At 42.4% G+C, this 22,770-nt stretch overlaps 1 protein-coding gene across 8 annotated transcripts; it reads right to left on the reverse strand.

Moving 5' to 3' along the window:
- Positions 1–16,898: 16,898 nt before the first annotated feature.
- LOC114273851 (MLO protein homolog 1) lies at positions 16,899–22,770 on the reverse strand. Of its 8 annotated transcripts, none has more exons than XM_082892098.1 (11): positions 22,313–22,770; positions 21,798–21,932; positions 21,502–21,639; positions 21,319–21,376; positions 20,491–20,726; positions 20,228–20,344; positions 20,068–20,128; positions 19,882–19,968; positions 19,681–19,755; positions 18,129–18,322; positions 16,899–17,350 (listed from the first exon to the last, which is right to left on the reverse strand). In XM_082892098.1, exons 3-9 carry the CDS (start codon positions 21,625–21,627, stop codon positions 19,742–19,744), a joined length of 699 nt encoding a protein of 232 aa, XP_082748224.1. In that variant the 5' UTR covers positions 21,628–21,639; positions 21,798–21,932; positions 22,313–22,770; the 3' UTR covers positions 16,899–17,350; positions 18,129–18,322; positions 19,681–19,741. The 8 variants fall into 8 exon arrangements, with proteins under 8 accessions (XP_082748224.1, XP_082748222.1, XP_082748227.1 ...); XM_082892096.1 differs by lacking the exon at positions 18,129–18,322 and adding an exon at positions 19,458–19,504; XM_082892101.1 differs by having other exon boundaries at positions 19,882–19,989.

A 22,770-nucleotide genomic window follows, 5' to 3' on the forward strand; every position in this document is an offset into this window, starting at 1 on the left:
GCCCATACCAAGGCCAGACAAGCCTTCTCCAGCGGTGTATAGCGGGTCTCGTAATCCAGCATCTTTTTGCTCAGATAGTAGATGGCTCTTTCCACTTTGTCTTCTGATTCCTGCGCAAGCATGCAACCCATGGTAGTCTCAGTTACCGAAAGGTACAGTATCAACGGTCTCCCCGGCTCTGGCGGTGACAACACGGGTGGGTTCTGTAGGTACTCTTTGATCTGCTCAAAAGCTGCTTGACATCGGCCGTCCCATTGGAATTTCTTTCCTTTCTTCAGGAGACCAAAAAGTGGTTCACAAGTCAAGGTTAATTTAGAAATAAGCCGTCTTATGAATTGCACTTTACCCAGAAAGCCTCGCACCTCCTTTTCAGTCCTTGGTGGTGGCATTTCTAAGATGGCCTTGATTTTGGAAGGGTCGACCTCGATGCCCCTTTGTGTGATCAGAAACCCTAGCATCTCCCCGCTGTAACACCAAACGTGCATTTCTGGGGATTCAGTCGCAACCGAAACTCTTTGATCCTCTGAAAGAATTTTTGTAAGGCGGTGTAGTGGCCCTCTCTATCTTTGGACTTGACAATCATGTCGTCCACGTACACTTCGACCTCCTTATGGATCATATCATGCAATATTGTAGTTGCTGCCCGTTGATACGTAGCTCCAGCATTTTTCAACCCGAATGGCATCACTCGATAACAATATGTACCCCACGGGGTAGTGAACGCAGTCTTCTCCCGGTCTTCGGGTGCCATCACTATCTGATTATAGCCTGAGAAACCATCCATAAACGAAAGCAAGGCGTGTCCTGCCGTGAAATCTACCAATTCGTCGATGTGCGGCAAGGGGAAGTCGTCCTTCGGACTGGCCTTGTTCAAATCTCTGAAGTCTACACAAACCCGAATTCTGCCGTCCTTCTTTGGCACCAGGACTATGTTGGCCAACCAAGTTGGATATTCAGATACCAGCAGGAACCCTGCGTCAATTTGTTTGGTGACCTCTTCCTTAATCTTGAGGGCCCAGTCCGGGCGAATCCTTCTGAGTTTCTGTTTGACAGGGCGGGCCTCTGGATCAAGAGGGATCCGGTGCTGTACAATCTCAGGATCGATTCCAGGCATGTCTTCATAGGACCACGCGAAAACATCTTTGAAATCTTTTAATAAAGCGACTAAGCGCTCGCGCTCCTCTGAAGACAACGTGGACCCGATCTGGACCAGCCGCGGGTCCTTCTCAGTACCAACATTCACAGTAGTGATTTCATCCATTAAGGGTTTAACAAATCTCTCCTGCTCTTGATCGATTAATCGTTGCAAAACTGGAGGAATTTCTTCCTCGTTGTTTTCAAAATTTTGAAAATCTTGATTTAAGTAATAAACCAAAGGCACAGAAAAATACTCGGAAACCACATCCACATCATTCTCATTAAATACTTCCAAGTTGTCAGATTCCTCTGTTACAACAGACTCAAAAGAAAATGAAAAAGACGACCTAGACAGGACTGTGGTATCCGGGTTATCACCCCCAGGAATACCGGACTCAGACTCAGTCGAGCTGGAATCTGATTCCGACGCAGAAGATTCGGTAGAATCAGATTCCGGCTCACTACCTGACCCGGAACTGCTAGATAAAAAGCCTTCTTCATACTGCCAGATGAGAGAAGGTGCGATAGATGCATCCAAGATCGGTGCTGGAAAGCCCGCAGCTATTTCATCTCCAATCACAGAAACCGAAGAGTTATCCCCCAAGCACTCTTGGCCGATCGGAGGATCTGATAGTAGACTCACCAGTGCTACCCCCATTTCCAGCTCTGTACTCTCGGGATCCACTGCTTCACATTGCTCAATCTCAGTTGGTGGGTCTGTCTGCGCTTCGGCAATGTCATCCCCAGATAATTGTATGTTGAAGAAGATTTCAAAACCAGGCACGCGCTCCCCCTTTGCGTTTAGCCATGGCTCCGGGAAGCCGCAGAATGGAAAATCTTCCCCCTCCCGGACGAAACGTCCGTTTAGGGTACCCCAGATGGGCCTGTGCATTAAATCAAATGGCTTCCCGGCCTTCTTTGCTCTGGCCCTTCCGGCCATTTCTTTCCCTTTCCTTACCCAATCCTCCTTGGTGGGCAGATAACCCAGTCCAAAGGCGTGGGGGTTGTGTGGCACTTCGGCCAACACTGAGATGCCCTTCCGGCCGCTTCTCCCTAATCCCATCCCAGGGGTATGCTTTAGCTTGTTCATGAGGTATATGGATTGTGCACTAACATACATGCCCTCATTCGCAGCCATGACATTCTGCACCACTTGAGCCTCGGCCAAAGTGAATCCCGACAAAAACACATCCTCTGTGCCGTGCTCGATCTCCAAGACGGGTGTAGACACCTCCGGCGGCGGATGGATCGATGAATTTCCAAAAATGATTGCTATCCCTTTCCCGTGGGGGTACTTTAGCATCTGATGTAGAGTGGAAGAGACTGCTTTGACCTGGTGCAACCACGGTCGTCCCAAAAGTAGGTTAAAGGTTGCGGGAACACCCAAGATATGAAATTCAATACTATGTTGTCCTGGACCAACCTTGGTTTGAATTTTAACAGTCCCCATCACCTCTCTGCTGGTATTATCGTATGCTCTGATCACTTGGGTGGTTGGGACGAAATCTACGGGCTTCAACCCGATTGCATATGCCGTTCTAGTCGGGCAGACATTAATCGCAGACCCGATATCAACAAGTACCACCGGTATCCACTTATCTCTACATTCCACAGAAATATAGAGCGGTTTATTATGGTTTGTGCCCTCAGGCGGTAGCTCCTTGTCTGAAAAAGTTAATGTCGGGGAGCCTCCTCCCGGAAAAACCAGCCCGACCAGCTGTTCAGGCGTGGTGTCTATGGAGAGTTTGGACCTGTCCATGGCAGATAGGACAGCTTCTCTGTGTACTCGTGATGCCATTAGCAGTCCCCAGATGGAGATGTTTGCTTGTATTTTCTTTAATTGTTTCAACACAGCCTCGTCTTCGATCTGCTTCTCCTTCTGTCTCTCCGCTTCTCTGTCTTTCCCAGATGCCTCGGGTTGGTCTATTTGTGGGGGCTTGAAGTACCGCCCACTTCTTGTCATGTGGTCCACTTCATCTAGATACCAAGTATCATCCGGCTGGTTATTCCCCCAGTCTTCATCGGTGTGGGCAAGACACAAATCGTCATCTTCCCACCACATTCCACTGGCAGCCAACAGACACCTGTCTGGCTCCAGTCCACTCGCACTCTCAGTGCTCTCTGTCCATATGCTCGCAGCATTGCTTGTCTTTGTGCACACAGCACTTTCGGTCCCCTCAGGGCCTTTTGCCTTTCTGGCTCTCTCAGTTTCCTCAAACTTTCCTTGTTCCAACTGCGTCAGTACAGCTGTTTGTTCAATAGTTCCCACATCCGTAATGCCCATGTCCTGAGCGGAATTTTTAACACCGGCGCTCTCCGGCGGTACAACTTGATTTTCGGCTGTTCCGGCCACAACTGATATTTCTGCCCCTGCCGGGCTCTGTTTTGGTTGAGCTTCCCCCACTGCATCCGGTTGATCTTCGAGCCATCCCGTGGCCTCCTCTGATCCCTCATAATCATTCCAGTTAATGGACGCATCCTCCAGCTCCTGATCATCGAGAAATTGCAAGTTAGCAAAGTCCTCTTCTACGGTTGTCGGCTCATCTGTCCATAGCCCAGATCCATCCCCCCGGATCATGCATAGTTCTCCTGTCTCTGGCAATTCTACACTTAGCCCGATTCGGCTCGTTGATAGGATGTACTTGCTTGGATCATAGGCTCCCTCAGCAAAACTCTGCCCAGTCCCAGATTCAACAGACTCAGTCTCTCCCAAAATCTGCCCTGCCCTGCCTTCGACGGTCACCACCATCGGTTCTGGTTGGGTTTTGGAGGTGTCCACCATGCACAAGAAGTCAGTGCAATCAGGGAGGAGCACCTCCGGCTTGGGTAGGTGGGTGGGGGTAATGTAGATGCTAGGATCGTAAGATGCGACCCCAGTCTGGATAAAGTTAATTCTTTTGGGAGGAGGAGCTTGGTTATGTGATGGGAGAGGGTTGGTCGTAACATTGGGTTGGTCGGGAGGTGCGATCACCTGTTTGTCAATAAGATCTTGGATCTCATGACGCAGTCTGTAACAACGGTCGGTGTCATGACCGTGTTGTTGGTGGTATGCACAGTATTTTGACGGGTCATATGAGGGGGGAAGTGGATTTGGTAATGGCTTTGGTTCTAGGGGTTTTAAATGATTCTTTCTGATCAGTATTCCTAGAACTTTGGTCAGAGGCATATATAGTGGAGTAAAGGTTCTTTGGCCTCGTGGTTGGAACCGGCTGTTGGCTTGTGTGTTGCTTCCGGACGCGCCGGAGAATGGTGTGGCAGTCATAGGTCTTGGAGGGGGAGGGGGAGTGGTGGCGACCATACCAACTTCCGAGGCTCTCGTATTTGCAGCGCCGCTCGGGCCTGCATTGTTATTGCGATTGAAGGTCCTCCTCGGTTGTTCTCTGTCCTGGTCAAACAGTCCTTGCCTCATAGCATCTTCTATTTGCACCCCCATATCATGTAAATCTGCGAAAGTAGGGAAGGGGACCACAATCATTCTTTGCATTAACTTCGGGTGGAGATTGCGCACAATCATCCGAATTTGATCTCTGTCAGTGGGCCTTAAAGTCATCGTCGACGCCTTTGCCCTCCATCGGATCACAAAGTCCGAGAAAGATTCCTTGGGCTCTTGCCTCGTCGTTTCAAGATCGCGGGTTGTGATCTCGATCTGGGTGTTGTATGAATATTGTGTGACAAAGGCCTCAGCCATCTCGTCCCAATTCTTCTTCACCTCATCCGATAATCTTGCGTACCAATGGGAGGCCACACCCGACAGGGTTCGGCCGAATAGTGAGAGCTTCTGTTGTCGTGTTAGGCCCATTGGCCGCAAGACATCCGCAAACAGTCGGATATGGACCATGGGGTCACCAGTCCCGTCAAAACGGTCTATTTGTGGCATTTTGAACCTATCGGGGAGTGTCACGGCCTCCTCGGTATATCCATCTCCGATATCCGGCATAGCCTTAGCCCCTTGGGATTTCTTAAAGAGTTTCTCCAATTTGCTCAATTTCAGAGCCGTATGATCAACCTCGTCCTCGGATGGAGAGTCCGGGTGATTGGATGTATGAACCTTGGACAGTTGTAATGGAATCGGGGGCGGTGCTGGCCCCGTTGGAAGACTCGTGTCCTCTTGTAAATTTTGGACAGTCGGTACAGTATTTTGGGTGTTCAGAGGAACGTCCTGAATAGCAGGAGCCTTCTCGGGTAATGGGACCCCCGCCGGAGGAGGGATTTGTTGTGAAGCAGACGCTGTGTTCTGTTGTTGCAATCTGGTAATCAACTCAGCCTGTTGGGCCATGACTGTGGCCTGCTGTTTGGAGAATTCCGCTTGACGGGCGGCATCATCGTGCATCTGTTTCATGCTCTCCTGCATCTGGCGCATTAGAGCCTCTATCCCCGATGTATTCTGTTGCTCCATCTGTCTAACTGGTATGTCTATTTCTGCAACAGTAATTGAGACCTCAGTCCTATAGTCCTCTGATGGAGTAACCCACTGCCCTGACAACCTCTGTTCTGACACACTGCGCCTTTTCGGCTTCCTTCTGATAACAGGGGGTAGAGAATAGAACACTGGCTGTCCGTCTATTAGATCCTCAGATCGGTGGAGTCGACGACCTCGTGTCCAAGGTGCTTGGGGAATGCCTGTTGGGTCGGAAGCAATCGTGCTAAAACTGACCTAGCAAAAGATAAATAAAGCGAAAAGGAAATAAATAAACAGATAAACGGGCAGCATAACAGCTTAACGTAATATGCAAGACCCACAGTCGGGCATAACAACACATAGTCAATAAGCTGAAATATACACTGTCCTCAAACACTGATTATCATCCCTGTATCTTTGTTCCCCAAAACAGAATCTGATATTCGCAAATAAATAATCCTCAAATACTGGCTGATGCCCGCAGGCTTGATACCCGTAATACAAAACTGATGCCCGCAGGCCTGATGTCGACGATACTGAACTGATGCCCGTAGGCCTGATGCCCACACTCATATACTGATACATGCATTCCTGTAGAGACGCACTCTAAAGCACATAACAGATAAGCGAGAGCCAAAACACCCCTATGTTGGGGTAAGGTTTCCCTGTCCTATTTTGTCAGGAGCTAGGGTTTCACTACGCACACAGCGGTTTCAAACAACCTATAAACGGGTAAGCAACCTGTCCTAGTTTGGAATGGTCACTATGGATCCGAATATGCACTAGGTCGAATGGTCAAAGAGGGTGCCCCGGTGAAACCGGGGTTTGTGTTCCCATACTGGCAGAGCCCACAACCGGTCAGCCTTGTGGTCATGCCTTGACAAGACAAGCCTCCGGCAAACCGTTCAGGAATAGCAGATGGCAAACACGGTGTCCTAGGCGCACCAATGCAAATGCAATGCAAAGAAACACACAAGTGTAGCCAAAAACAGATATCATGAGTTCGAGTCAAGTTCTCTAAATCCCCAGCAGAGTCGCCAGAAACTGTAACAGGGCCGCGGGGGGACCTCGCTACAGCTCGGACTCGGCTTTTCGTAGTCACGGTTCTAAGTCTGAACCAAAGAGTCCAAGTCTGGCAAATCGTTTTAGAAAAACTGATTTTTGAAAGAAGTGCCAAACATGGACTGCTTTGCCAGATACAGAGTCGCCACATAAATATTTTGTTTTGGGAAATTTAGGAAACCCTGACTCGGTGCCAAAAGGCCACGTGTCCGTCATCACCAAAGTTGCCTCGGCTCGGGAACTTGGGTACGATTGGGGAAGGTCACTTCGTGAGCACCCCCGCTCGCCCGGTCATAGACCGGCCTCTACTAACCATGATATCAATTTTTGAAAACTTTGTATGTCCTTATACCGGTTATTAGCCTAGGTTACTATGTGATGCGCACAGCATACAAGTATAGACCAGATCGTCCGAATTGGAACAAAACATTTCATGTTCGCTTTTTGAAAATGGTTTGCTACCCGCAGGTAGGCTTAAAACATTTGATGATTTATTCCAATTCAGATAACCCAACCTTCACCCACAGGCATTCAGGCAGTTATATCACATAAGCAAATAGCCTCATGGTAAGCATGCTATTCATGGCAACACTCACACGCATGCAAGGATGCTAAAGCATAAAAACTTACCGAGTACTCCAAGCCAAAATAGAAACTACATTAGAAATCATGCATGATCCTAAGTATACAGAAATGCCTAATGCAACACATGCAAAATGCAACTATAGCAGGCTCGGCTATTCTAAGATGGTATATGAAATGCTACAACTACCATGTATTCAATTTTGGAATTGAAAGTACGATGCAGTTAGTATGGTGCGCCGAGCCCGGTGCATGCAATACAGATGAATGATGCAAACATGCTGTCATACTGTATGCTAATTTAAATATGCCCTAATCTAACCATCATAAGCGGATAAATAAAAGGGAGAAAGACGTGGGGTTGGAAGACATACATCACACTCACACACACTTATTACAGTTGTGCCCTCGCGCAGAGGGTCCAAATGAATATACAGTCCAAATATTACAGTCCCGAATAAAAGAATATTACAGTCCGAAATATTACAAAATTCTGATTAATAAATTAGCTATGAAAGCAAATAAAACTGGCGTGCAAGCCAGGGACCGCCTTGCTTCTGATGGATGATGCATGTCCAGATTGTCTTACGCGGAAATCCACCGGAATGCCCCAATTAGCCTCTGTTTGCACCTGTTCTTGAAATGCGTGCCAATTCCCAAAAAGTTGCTGATTCCTGATTTTGCTGCAACAGAGAGCAGGAAAGGGGCATAGCAATGTATTTGCACAGATATATGCATGTCTCGATCCTCGTGCCACCAATCACGCATACCGAGGCATGATGGCCGAGGAGTCGAAATGCACAACTCAATATAGGATGAATGCACATGAAACTACAGCTAAAACCTAACTCCATCATGGATAATCCGGAGTGTCGGTGACTGGGGGAATTGAGACACATTCCGTCACTCGGAGTACGAAATGTACCTCGTTTCCCGTGCCTGGGCTAACTCCTATTCCGGACACGATGCAATATGCATGATATGCATGAAATGCAACTAAGATATAGTCCTAATATACACAGAATGCTATGAAAATGAAATGCCTCGAAGTGCGTGCACACGGGCACGCAAACCGAGAAAATGACATGTGTTTCGAAATGCGTGCACGCGGGCACGCAAACCGAGGCGATGATAAATGCAATGAAGAAAATGAGGTGCCTCGAAGTACGTGCACGCGAGCACGCAAACCGAGGCGATGGTAGAAACAATGCGAATGAGGAAAATGAGGTGCCTCGAAGTACGTGCACGCGGGCACGCAAACCGAGGCGATGACGAAATGCAATGAAGAAAATGAGGTGCCTCGAAGTACGTGCACGCGGGCACGCAAACCGAGGCGATGATATGTGTCTCGAAATGCGTGCACACGGGCACGCAAACCGAGGCGATGATATGTGTCTCAAAATGCGTGCACACGGGCACGCAAACCGAGGCGATGATGAAATGCAATGAAATGACATGGAAATGACAAATGGACTTATACCAACATGAGTGAGCCTCAGCCACACTCACATAGGATGCCGGCGGATAAAAATGGAGTGCCTCGAAATGCGTGCACACGGGCACGCAAACCGAGGCAATGATAAGATGCAATGAAATGACATGGAAATGACAAATGGACTTATACCAACATGAGTGAGCCTCAGCCACACTCACATGGGATGCCGGCGGATAAAAAATGGAATGCCTCGAAATGCGTGCACACGGGCACGCAAACCGAGGCGGTGCAAAATGCAATGGAATGACATGGAAATGACAAATGGACTTATACCAACATGAGTGAGCCTCAGCCACACTCACATGGGATGCCGGCGGATAAAAATGGAGTGCCTCGAAATGCGTGCACACGGGCACGCAAACCGAGGCAATGACAAAATGCAATGGAATGACATGGAAATGACAAATGGACTTATACGAACATGAGTGAGCCTCAGCCACACTCACATGGGATGCCGGCGGATAAAAATGGAGTGCCTCGAAATGCGTGCACACGGGCACGCAAACCGAGGCAATGACAAAATGCAATGGAACATGGCAAAAATGATATGGAAGCATGCCAATGGAATTTCAGCAACAAAATATGGGGGAAAACAGTCCCGAAATGAAGCGAAATGACATGAAATGCAAGGAAATGTCCCGAAACGCAACATTAAGCACCCGAAATGGCCTATAGCCATGCCAAACATGCACAATATGGACATGCAATGCAAATACAGAAGCTAGACAGTCCCAAAAGATGCACTTTCACAGTTATAAACATGGCCAAACAGCAAGCATAGATAAGGGAAACATAGCATGCAAGAATAGGGGCCAAAAGAGGGGTAATGAAGCAAGTGGTATAAGCAAAACTCAAACTGAAAAATTTCCTTCTATAACACTGAAGATGAACCAAAAATATGAACATTTACAGTATATGGCAGACCTCAAATCAGTATACAAACATGCTAAAAATGTGATGCAAAACAAGGCTCAAAAGGTGCTATAACATGAAGTATATAAAATAATCACCAAACAGAAAAAAAGTGTGAATGAAACATGAAGTATAGGCCAAAATAAGACCATTTTCAGTTCGGACCAAGGTCCAAAAACAGAAGCAAAGAGGGCTACTAATTTATGCAAAAATGGGGCCAAATAGGGGATATAACTACAAGTGACATATGGAAACACCAAACAATGTTGAGCCCTTCTCCAATGTTGAAGAGGGGCTCAAAATATGCCTCATATCAGTTTACAACATGCTCGAAAATAAATTTCTCATGGGTCAAAAATAGCATGCAAAACTATGACATACAAGATGATCAATGAAGCAAGTGTATTATGGGGGGCTCAAACAGGGTTGAGCCCTTAATGAGAAGTGAAGATGAGCTCAAAATATGGCCCTTTTCAGTTAGGGCCGAAGCTTGAAACCAAAAATAAATGAGGCTTAGAAATAGATCAAGGAAAAGGGTCAAAAGGATCAAAGTGTAACTTACCCTTGAAGATCCAAGCTTTTGTTGCTTCTTGGGTTGATTTGCAGCTTCTTTAGCCTTCAAGAATCCTCCCTTGCTGCTGGAAATGAGATGGTGGTGGTAGAGCTTGGTGGTGTAGAAGGAATGAAGGTTAAGAAGTTAGGGTTTTTTGGAGAATTGAGAAGGATGACAATGGAGTTTAGGGTTTGTGCTTGGAGAGGAATTTTTCCAACCCTCAAGAAGAAGACCCTCAGCTGGTTATAAGGTCAAGAAAGGGGTGTAAAAGGGGGGTGAATTGGAGAGCATAACTCTCTCCCAAAATATCCCCCGGATACAGAAAATATCTGGGGGATATTGCCCCACAGCTGGAAAGGGTACAGTGCAAGGAAGCTGGCCGGCCTCATACTTTTGCTGGAGGTGGCCGGCCGGCCATACCCCCTAGCCGGCCGGCTAGGGGTCAAAAGGGTCAAGGAGCTTTTCTGGCCGGCCAGATATTGGGGAGGTAGCCCTATGTGTGTACAACACAACCATGTAATTGAAATTCCAAGAAAGTGGGCCCAAGGGGTTCAACAATGGATCGGAAAGAGAGGGTCAAAAGGGTCAAGTTGACTTACTGGCCGGCCATGAACTTTTAGGGGCCTCTCAGGTGTGTACATCACAGATATGTGGTTCAAAGTTCAAGAAAAAAGGTCCAAGGGGTTCAACATTAGCCCGGAAGAAAGGGGTCAAAAGGGTCAGGTGACCTTAATGGCCGGCCACCAACTTTTAGTGGCCTCCCAGATGTGTACATCACAGATATGTGGTTGAAAGTTGGCAACACTAGCTCTAAGGTATTCAACATTAGCCCGGAAGTGCGAAAAACGGGCGCCGGGAGGCTCCGGAAGAGAAATAATTGGTTGCTGCAACAATTGCTGGCCTCCCACCCTTCAGTGACCTTCCCTGTGATAAAACAGAGGTACCTGCCAAAAATGAGCGAAAACCGTTGCAAAACGAAAGTTCCGGAGCCAAAACACGCAGTTTGGGGTCCCGGAAATGGGCTGTTAAGCACCGAAAATGGTATTCGACCTTGAAGTGGGTTTCTCAGCCCCCAGTGTCCCTCAAAATGGATGAAATAGGATGTATGCCAAAAATCAGAGCAATAGGAGATGGTTAAGCGGTCCCGAACCGAGGCACACGGCCTGACGGCTCCGAAAACCGGGAACCGGACTCCGAAATGGGCAAAATGGCCTACGGCCACCAAATGTAGCCTACGGACATTGAGAGATGGTCTACGAAACCTCTCCCTCCCTTCAGGAAAAGAAACAGAGAAAATCGAGTCTGGTTCGCAAACCGAGACAAGGCACAGAAAAGGGTTCGGAAGTCCGGAGGCAGGGCTTACGGCCGCGACTCTGAAACTTCTGAACGAGCACATTATGCAACATCACCAAGTGCTCAATCAGTGACGTCTGAGTCTTAAGGTCGGTCAAAAATGGGGTGTCTACAGCCGGCCACCTCAAAAAGGTGACCTCCCATGTGTGCACAACACAACTATGTGGTTAAAACCCAAAAAATATGAACCGGGAGAGAGAAAAACCAACTTTTTAGAGGGGTTCAAAAGGGTCAAGGACAATTACTGGCCGGCCTATACATATTGGTGGCCTCCCAGGTGTGTACAACACAAATATGTGGTTTAGGGCTAGAGAAAGTGGCCCCGGGGTGGTCAACATTAGCTTTTTAGTGAGGAAAACGGGCGACGGAGAGCGATGAAGAAATAAAACTGGCTTTTCAAAAAAATTGCTGGCCTCCCACCCTCCTACAAGCTTTCTAACAATGAAAATAAGGTTTCCACCAGAAATGAACCAAAACGGATGCAAAGCGAAGGTTCGGGGACCGAAACACGCGGCCCGGGGCCCCGAAAACAGGCTGTTAAGCACCGGAGGTGGCGTTCGACCACGAAGTTGGTCTCTCAAGCCACAATGTTCCTCAAAAGGGAGGAAATAAGGTGTATACCAAAAACCGGAGCAAACGGAGGTGGTTAGGCAGTCCTGAACCGAGGCACACGGCCGTCGGCTCTGAAAAATCAGAAACCGGGCTCCAAATGGGAAAAATGGCCTACGACCACGAAACGTAGCCTATGGCCACTGAGAGATGATTCACGACACCTCTCTCTCCCTTCAGGAAGAGAAAACAGAGAAAACAGAGCCTAGTTCGCAAACCGAGGCAAGGCACGAAAGAGTCCAGAAGTCCGGAGGCAAGGCTTGCAGCCGGGACTCTGAAACTTCTGAACGAGCACAATATGAAATATCACCGAGCGCTCAATCAGTGACGTCTGAGTCTTAAGGTCGGTCAAAAATGGGGTGTCTACAGACGTGAACACGGTGGAATTTGGCTTGAAACACTCAAGAAAATATGAAGAACCCTGCAAGTGTGTAGCCAGTGGACTCTCTGATACTTAAGTTAGAACACTTGAAAGCGATGGAGTGAGAAAATATAAGAATATGAGCAACCCAAAGTGATTGTAATTAATTGTATACCTTTTTCCTCACTTGGTATAGTTTTATATAGCTTTCAAAGTGACTGTTAGCGTTGATTCCACTAACCTTGCCAGTCCTCGTGTTCAATCCACTTTTTCTGGGATTATGTTCCACTATCGCAGAATTCTAAGAGTGGTTGTCCCTTAAAGTAAGGACCAAGCTTTGACCAAGTCTGCCCCTAAGGGTCATGCCATCTAGACCTGGCCTTTTGGCTTGGACCCTGGACCTATTCCTCTAGTCCTAAACTTGCATGTCTGGACTTGGACCTCTAGTCTTGGTTCTTTTGGTCCTTTGGTCTTGGACTTACATGTCTGGGCCTAAACCTCTGGTCTTAGCCCCTTAGTCTTATAGGCTTGCTATTGTGCTCGTCAAACTTTATCCTGCTCAGATTTTGCATATTTTCTACTCAAAATGAAATTCTTTATTTTTCTTTCCCACAATTGCCCCTTAACTCCGGCTTTTCCAAGCCTAGCCATAGGGGAAAGTTGGAGTTCATCCAAGAAAAAACTATCCATACTAAAGCGGAAAAATTCAACTGTTGATTAGCAGACTTTTTTGTATTTAAGTAATTTTAAGTGAAAAAACACAATTACAATCCATACTGGATTATCCAACTTGCTTGTACTTAATTGCTAAAAATTGCACCTACAATTCAAGTTGGATTGTCTAACTTTCTTGTACTTAGGCAATTGCTAGAAATTGGACCTAACTGAAAGAACAAAGCTACAATCTAAGTTGGATTGTCCAACTTTCTTCTACTTAGACAATTTCTAGAAATTGAACCTAAGTGAAAGAATATAATTACAATCTATCCTAAATTGTCAAACTTTCTTGTACTTAGGGAATTGCTGGAAATTGCACCTAAGTTAAAGAACATAACTACAACCCGAGTTGGATTTTCCAACTTTCTTATACTTAGGGAATTATTGGAAATTGTACCTAAGTGAAAGAACATAACTATAACCCGAGCTGGATTGTCTAACTTTCTTCCCTTTGAACTAATAGTTATTTAGAAATTTTCTGATCTTCCACCAGCTTGTTGTACTGGTCAATTTTGATTCATAGATTAAAAAGTCCTCTTACTGGTTTCTTGGAAAGGGACTGCCATAATTTATCTCCTGGTGACAAGCCATGCTTAAATGTGGTGATTGCTACTTGATTTGAACTGTTCTCTTCAACTTTATAAAAGGTCTCCTAGTAAAGTTGGGAATACTACTTGACGTTGATCTCCTTAGGAGATTTTTGAGAGGGCTAGCAAAGCATTCACATTGTTAGCACACTTGACGTTGATCCCAAAGTGCGTTACATGACTATCTGGCAACTGTTGCCAACTATCAATAGACCCTTCATGAAGTTGTCAAACCATTGGCTGGCTACTTTTCCTAGGCTAGATAGGAAGACCCTGTACATAAGTGTCTCATTCTTGTTCCAAAAGGACATTGTATGGCGGTTGTGACAAAGATGGTCCAAGGGATCTAACCAACCATTGTAAACCTCAAACTCTAGGATGGTGAAATTTTGTGGAGGCTCCATCTTATCAATCCTTCTACTAAAATGAGAAGTGATCATATCAAGCCTTGGTTCTGTTGACCAAACCACATTCCTTCAGATACTCTTCGGATATGTATTGAACTCCAATATTCTATTTGGATAGGTGCTGGACTACGTAGTTCTGTTTGGACAAGTGTTGAAGTATGTTGTTTTTCTCGGATAGGTGCATGAGTAGGATGTTCTGCTTAGAAAGATGTTGGAGCACATTGTTTTGCTCTAGTAGATGCTAGAACATGCTTTTTTGTTTGGACAAGTGCATGGGCATGATGTTTAACTTGGACAAATGTTGGAGCACATTGTTCTGCTCAGATAGGTACAGAAGCATGATGTTCTACTTAGACAGGTGTAGGAGCAGGATGTTCTGTTTAAATAGGTGCATGGCACGATATTCTACTCAAAAACTGTCTGATCCGAGCTGATTTAGAATCTTGAGCTGCCTTTTAGTCCGAGGTTAGAGTTAATATTGCTTCAATTTTTTGACTTATTCAAACAATTTCTTGAGTTGCTTGTCCATTGCGTTGATGATTTTGTCTCTTGAGCTAACTCATGCAACTAAATGCCGCCTTTTGCTCGGTCTTCATGGGCTAAAACTGCAGGCAAGTGTTGCCTTCTAAGTCTAACGGGTGTGTCCATTGAACTAGATGGCGTAAAACGTCAAGTTCTTCACCGGTTGGTAGGATGCCATTTTCTTTAGTCATTAATGATTGAAAAATGAATGAATTGAAACTAGCAAAGACTAGAGCAATGTTTTTTGTTACAAACTTCGTACAGACAACGACAGATTGTAATGGATGAAAATTGAACCACCTTTGCTATGGTGGCACTCTGGCGTGAACACGATGGCACTTGGCCTGAAACACTCATGAAAATATGAAGAACCCAGCTTGTGGGTAGTCAGGGGATTATCTGATACTTAAGTTAGAAAGCTTGAAAGTAATGGAGTAAGAAAATATAAGAATAGGAGCAGCCCAAAATATTATTAATTAAAATTGTCTACCTTTTTTCTCACTTGGTATGGCTTTATATAGCCTTTCAAGTGACTGTTAGAGTTGGTTCCACTTTCCCCACCATTACTCACGTTTAGCCCACTTTTTGTGGTACTATGTTCCATTATCGTAGAATTCTAGGAGTGGTTGGTCCTTAAAATAAGGACCAAGCTTCGACTAAGTCTACCCTTGAAGGTCATGCCTTCTGAATTTGGCCTTCTGGCCTGGACCTAAACCTAGTCCTCTGGTTTTGCACCTCTGGTCCTAGACCTGCCTGTCTAGACTTGAACCTCTAGACTTGGTTCTTTGGTTCTCGACCTGCTTGTCTGGACCTAGATCTTTGGTGCTGGTCCCTTGGACTCTTGTGGTCCTGGACCTCTGGTCCTGGATCTCAGGACTTGGTCTTGGATCTATATGCCTAGACCTTGACCTCTAGTCCTGGTCTTTTGGTCTTATGGACCTGTTATTGTGCTCATCAAAGTGTAGCCTACTCGAATTCTACACATTTTCTACTCAGAATGAAACTCTTCATTTTTATCTCCCACAATTATTATTATTATTATTATTATTATGAAATGTTATGAATTAGGGTTTGGTTTTATATATAAGATGGTATAATTGTATTCATCATGGAATATGGTTCGTATATGGTTTAAGTTACATTCAGTCCGGTTCTAATCTGGAACTATGAACTTAAATCCATAACCGATCCGTGGAGATCAGTTCTCCAATTTTTCAAATCAAAACTGAACTATGAATTCTAAAAATCAAACTAAATCTATCGAATTGGACTGAATCAGTTTGATTTGTAGATTTTTTAATTTTCTTACTCAGCCTTAACGATGCGAGCTGGTAGAAGAGTAAAGCCCACTATAATAAAGATGGGCCAAAATCTGTAACGTGTAAAGCTCTTATGAACTCACTACAGGAAATTTGATTTTTAGCGGCGTTTTAAAAACGCCGCAAAAAGCCTGAAAAACGCCGTAATATCTTATGGTGGCATTTAATGTTTTCGTCGCTGATACGGCCGCCGCAATAGCTTTCCGACGTTTTGAAAACGTCGCTAAAAATATTAGACGGCGTTTTAAAAAAGGCCGTAAAATCTTTGACGTCCATCTCCCATTCCGTCCCAAATTAACGTGTGACGTCACAATGACGTCATTTAGTGGCGTTTCTCAAAAAACGCCACTTTTTTTTCTTTTTTAATTTTATTTGTTTATGCTGCTTCTGCTACAAGAAGCTAATGTGTGAAATCAGAATGACGTCATTAAGTGGCATTTTTTAAAAAACGCCACTTTTTTTTTTTTTTTTTTTTTTTGGTTGAATATATATTGGCTGTTGATGCAAGAACATGAAATAAAATATCATTTTTTGTTTTCTCTATGCTGCTATTGTTGTAAACTATATGTTTTATGTTTGCTCCATGCAACCAAACTGTTAGATTTATAAGCAACTAGGACCCAAATTTTCCATTTCTTTGCCTTTTTTCTGGTCATCTGCAGTGACCAACCAACCAGTTCAGAAAGTTGGGCTACAATCCAACCAGTGAAATTTGTGCTTCAGTAATGTATTAAGCTAGTGATCATGTGCCTGTTGGCACTTACTCAATTAAATTATCAATACAAACATCTAATAGGCAAACATGAAAAAAACAAGTCAAATCCACTGTCCAATCCAGTAGGCAATCAAATTTCGAACATCAAAAAACTAAAAACACACCAAATACTGTGAAATCAAATTTGATTAATAATTTAATTAAAGAAGTTCCCAGAATCATGTGAAATCAATACAAACATCAAATTTGGTCATATGTACAAAAAGAAGAAAAAAACAAGTAGGCAAGTCAATATCCAAACATCTAGTAGTTATTCCTAAGTCATTGGGTATAGGCAGTAATTGACAGGAAAAGTTCAGTCCCAAGTTTTAGTTCTCATCACAAACCTTTTAATTCCATCAGTCAAAGCAGGAAGAGTAGAAAATAAACAAGCATGTTCCACATTTCCTTGTATGCTAATTCCATTTCCAAATGTTTCCTTCCATCTGCCATATCCACTGTCCAATCCAGGCCCAATCACATCAACCCCAGTTCCTTCCATTCGCTCAAGAAAGCTACCATTCCCATTAATGTAGAGAACAAGTGGAGTTCCAAGACAATGTCTTTACTAGACTCACAATCTGCAATTCCAACAATCCCGTAAGGTGATTGAAAAGGAAAGAGAATAAAATGATAAAAACAAGTACAGGGCAGCATATTATTGAAACAGAAAATAATAAGTTTGTGTGCGTAGATTACAGAATCTAGGCAACAATTTTAAATCACTGAGAAAAAACAAAATCCATTTAATGTCCATGGACTTGCCACCTATGGAACACTGATGATAGTTTACAAATCAAACATAAGTTGATAATATATATATTCTTACTTGATGCAAGATCAAGAAGAAGAAAACAAAAGAAGTGAAATGTGTACCCAATTGACAGGACTCACCCAAAATGAGTGATCAAGTAAGAATATATATATTATCAACTAAGAATATATATAGCATTTCTTCTTGATCTTGCATCAAGTAAGAATATATATATTATCAACTTATGTCCTTATTTTATGCCTGTACCTATGGAGCACTGTATTTGATATGTACTACCTTGAAGAATTTACTTGTACTTATGTTGAACTTTAAGATGCTTTTGTACCACTCATGTGCGACAAATGATTATTCTCTTTGGTTTACTGTAATGCATATATTATTCCTCGATGACTTCTTTTCTTTTCTTTTTTGTGTTAAAAAAGAAAAAAGAAAAAAAAAAGTAAAACTGCCTGGGTGGTCATTTGCACTTAGGGTGTTTAGGCATAGTGGCAATTTATAATTGTTTCACATTACGCTAAAAAGTAAGTCCATCTGCTGATATTTAATGTTTTAAAAACTGATATCTAAGCTGTTGCATGTATTACTTATATTGCAGCTTGATTTGGAATCACAGTCGGCAGCAGAAAGAGTTACAGCGGTTGCATCTGTCAAAGCAATTCCTGATCAAACGCAGCAAAATGTAGCATCTCGCAACCCTATTCCTTCAGTTTTGCAACCAAATGTCAAAACTGATAATCATGATTCTACACAACTACCCTGTCCGAACGATTCTTCCAAGCTGCAACAGGAGACCATAAATCAGGAGAATAAATTTATGCTACCTGATCTAAATGAACCTATTGAGGATTCCAACTCTGAGGTCTTGGATAGAGTTAGCTGAGACGGATCAAGCATATACTGGTAATCTATTTTTCCAGATGAACCGAGACAAATATATGGAGGAGGGCATTTATACTTATTTAATAAGTGCTTGCTAACCTTGTTGTAGGATGGACTTGCTATTTTGTTTATTTGTTTCACTTACCATTAATTGTAATGGTGTCTCACCATTCACAACCATAAATTGCTGGTAAATGCATATTTGATAGAGGCTCGACAATTTACATATTTTTATGTGAAAATTTTCATTTCCTCTCTAGCTATTGATGAAAACATGAAGGGTTGTTGATTCCTAACTGCATGTGTTCCTTTTTGAGTGCTTCAGGAAATGGCATCTAATATATTGGTTTTGTTTTTAGGTTGGATGACTTGGACTCTAGATTATCTTCTCCTTCTGCTTCAGTCGGAATGAACAAATGTGGATTTGGCATCGAAGATTTAACACGCAAAAGGCATCGAGACTGAGAAAAGGATCTGAGGGACTTAAGTCCATTGGTTGATCACTTAAATTTGGGGTTTCTTGGGCAATGTTTCCAGAAGATCTTAAAGTGTCAGAGAAGAAGATATTTGATCCTCAAGATCAATTTCAATTTTCCTAAAGGAACCAAGTTAAGTAGAGTTCAGTATGCTTAGTTTCCTAAAGGAACCTCAAATTCAATTTTCAGACATTTTAATCAATTATCCAATTTGACTTTCTAAGTATTGCAGTAGCTTCCTAAGCTTCAAGCTAAATTATTACTTCAATATACTTCTAACAGCCACTTCTAAAGCATCCAAATAAACATATATAGCAGCAATATATATATATATATATATATATCAATTGATCAAAAACAGCAGAAACCACTCATGATCTGGTTATGACATTGATATTCCCTAAAAAATGTACTATCAAAGGATAATTTTGAAAATTCAATTTTTTTAAAGTACAATAAATGTACTATAAAAAAAATTCAATTCTCCAAAAGGGACTATTATTTTGAGACAGAGGGAATAATAATAATGAAAATATGAGAGAGAGAGAAGAGGCCTACTATAGACATTTAGCTGAAAGATGACTGCAAATATCCAAAGTGGTACACTGCCACATGGGACATCATGGTAATTAGTTAGTGCATGTAAGTTGTATAGAATGATGCGATATTTTGTGCTTGTCATTAAAATTTTACAAATATAACTACTATCATTCTTGTTATGAATTTTATATAAAAATATTATTATTGGATAAAAAGTGTGTAATTTGGAAATTTTACTTACGTTAATGAATCCATGTCGCATAGTCAGATAGTCCACTTTTGTTACTGACGCAAAAAATTGCCTAAAGAAAGCCACCTGTAAATTTGATTTATTTATTTTACTCTCTGTTACTATGAAAATATGATATGTTATATGGAATTGTGATTACAAAATAAATAGTTCATATCATTAAAACGGATCCTGAGTAGTAGTGGAACTTACAACCCATCTGAGACCCGGGCATTGTGGAGAAGCCACTGTGCTGCCTAACAAAGGATGTCTGATGAGCGAACCTAAACCTTGCAGGGTCTGTCCAAAATCAACATTCACCTAACTCAATTACCCACTTTATTTTCTCTACACAATAATAAATAAATAAAAGTAATCTTGAATGCTGATTATAATTACCATTATTAAATTGATATTCCAATGAATTGGTTTCTTGCTCCCATGCTTTCCATTTCTTCATCTTTCAATAATACCCCCCCAAAAAATCAATAAATAATAAATCACATTAACCAAAAATCTTGAATCAGAAAAGTAGAAGCAGTGGAGTGGAGTGACATACTTTGGCCTGTGCTAGAGCCATGGTGATCACACTATACAGAACATGAAAAATGGCAAGCACAAATATGAAAATGTGCAATTGGTGCACCCCTGACTGAGATATCAACGACACTTTCCCCTGTTCATTCACAAACAAGTAATGATCACAAAACAATCTTATTTGGCGAACTGTTTCCAAAATTGTTTTCAGGAAAAATTTCTTAAATGACCCATCTATAGGAAACATATGCACCCAAAAAAAAAAAATGATGACTTTTGGCATACATATTGAGAGCAGTAGTCTTGACCAGCATTAACACCACTAGCCGGAGCTAGAACTCGCCGCCGAATGGCAGTATCTCCGGCAAACAACTTTATTGAAGCGTGAGAAAGCTTATTGTTGGAGTTCTGCTGCTTACAAGGGAGCATGATATTTCCAGCTTTGGAAGGAATACATATCTTAGACACAAGGCTTGTTCCTACTGTGATCAGTAGGGAGATGAATCCTAGAAGCATCAACTCTGCAGATTTTTTTAATTTTTAAAAATAATTTGATAATAAAATACCATTTTTTATTTCATTATTAATTCAAAAAGAATATGCAGTGTGCATAGAAAAACAATTATAGAAATGTAGGATGAAAAATTAATGTTGGCCCAAACTCAGTCGAGGTGTTACTGTTTTTTTTTAATTTTAAATACTATTATTGATTATGCAATAGTTGAAAGAGATAAAGAGATGACATATCCATATGATGATTTTTCAAAAAATAAAAAATAAATATGAACGAAGTAACTATATGATCACATGTCACTGGATGAATGTACTAAAATTCTAAACTCACCTAATAATTTTTGAATTGCATCCCTTTAATAAAATTCTAGACTCACCTCTAATTTTTGAATTGCATCACTTACTTTAATAAATGAGAAAGATAGTCAACAAGTTGTATATAATCAACAAATAGCTCCTCTAAACTTACTACTTGTAATTATCCGTGATATGAGGAATCCTTTTTGGCGTTCTGCTATAAACTTTATAAACTTCATCATATTATATGATATATATTTCAATATAATTGTGAAGGGGAGAGAGAGAGAAAGAGAGAGAGACCGGCTTTAATCTTCTCCAAAGCCTCAATCATGGCCTTCTTCTGGAGCTTCCGAAACCACTGTACCATTAAAGAAACCAAAGTTAATAATTCAGAATTGAATTCTTTCTAAAATTCCATCAAACCATACATAAAAAGCTTGGAGAATCATTCAAATTTTACATAAAAATCTTAGTCAATTTTACCTTTTCAAGAGAATGAATCCCATGTTCATTAAGAACAGAAATGATCACAAAAACTGCAGAAACAAGTGCAACAGCCCATGTTGGTGTCTCCCTCAGAGACCGAACTCCATTAGCCCCCGCTACCATGGCAGAACTTTGCTGCCAAAAACACAAAAAATGCTTCGAGAAACAAGTGCATGAACATTGTTTTTGGGGAGATTTATAACATATTGTATGCGTGTATCCACAATCAGGGCATTATAATTTTCATTTTATAGCAATCTTCGGAAGCAATTTCAGGTCACAAAATTTCATACCTGAAGATTTAAGTTGAGGGTGTCCAGTACTGGGTTCACAATTCAGGTCCGGATCAGATCCAAACTCCTCATGCCATCATCTTAGTCTAAACAATACCAGAGATATCTCAATTCTCTTAATGAGGCACAAATATGCTACATCAAGACAATGAAAATGGGAATTAGAGTCAACATTTGAAGGAGAACTCGAGCATAAAGGTTAATCACTAATCTGAGGCCCAATGAATGGCCATAGACTAAACAGTGGACCCATACAAAGCAAGAGAAACAACACGTTTAACAAAATTATCAAGTTTAAATGTATGGAGCCATCTTCATAAAATCATTGACCAGAGATATGTGTTATAAAACGAATCAAAGCAATCGACCTCAACTCATGTTTATCCATCAGAGATATGTGTTATAGAGATGCAAGATATGAGTATGAATGTATAAACTTTTCAACCAAAAAAAAAAAAAAAAAAAACAAAACAAAACAAAAAGAAAAAGAAATGGCTAAACGAATTGAAACTCACAAAATGGAGAACAAAACTTCAAAATCTGGAATCCAACTGGTGGCCTTCAAATCATCGCCAGATCTGAAATCGAGCGAGAGAGAGAGAGAGAGAGAGAGAGAGAGAGAGAGAGAGAGTTTTCGAAATCGAGACAGAGAGCGTGTTTGAAATCAAGCGAGAGAGTAGACTGAGAACAAATCTGAAGGAGTAGACTGAGAACTTTAATCGCTCAGATTCAAATCTCCAAATCTTCAAATCTTGGACAATCAACAGCAAATCGCAAATCCGGAGCGAGAAATAGAGAGAAGTCGCAAATCGCAAATCAATTTTGCTCAGAATGAATTTGAGTACTACAGCACTATCGCAAATCGCAGATAAATTTTGCTCAGAATGAATTCGAGCTCGATAGATAGAGAGAGAGAGAGATGGGGGGTGGAGAAATCGCAGCTTTAGGGCTTTAGGATGTAGGTAACAGCGTT

Source organism: Camellia sinensis, chromosome 10 (assembly GCF_055761805.1).
Source record: "Camellia sinensis isolate YWXY chromosome 10, ASM5576180v1, whole genome shotgun sequence".
NCBI classification, from domain to species: Eukaryota; Viridiplantae; Streptophyta; class Magnoliopsida; order Ericales; family Theaceae; genus Camellia; species Camellia sinensis.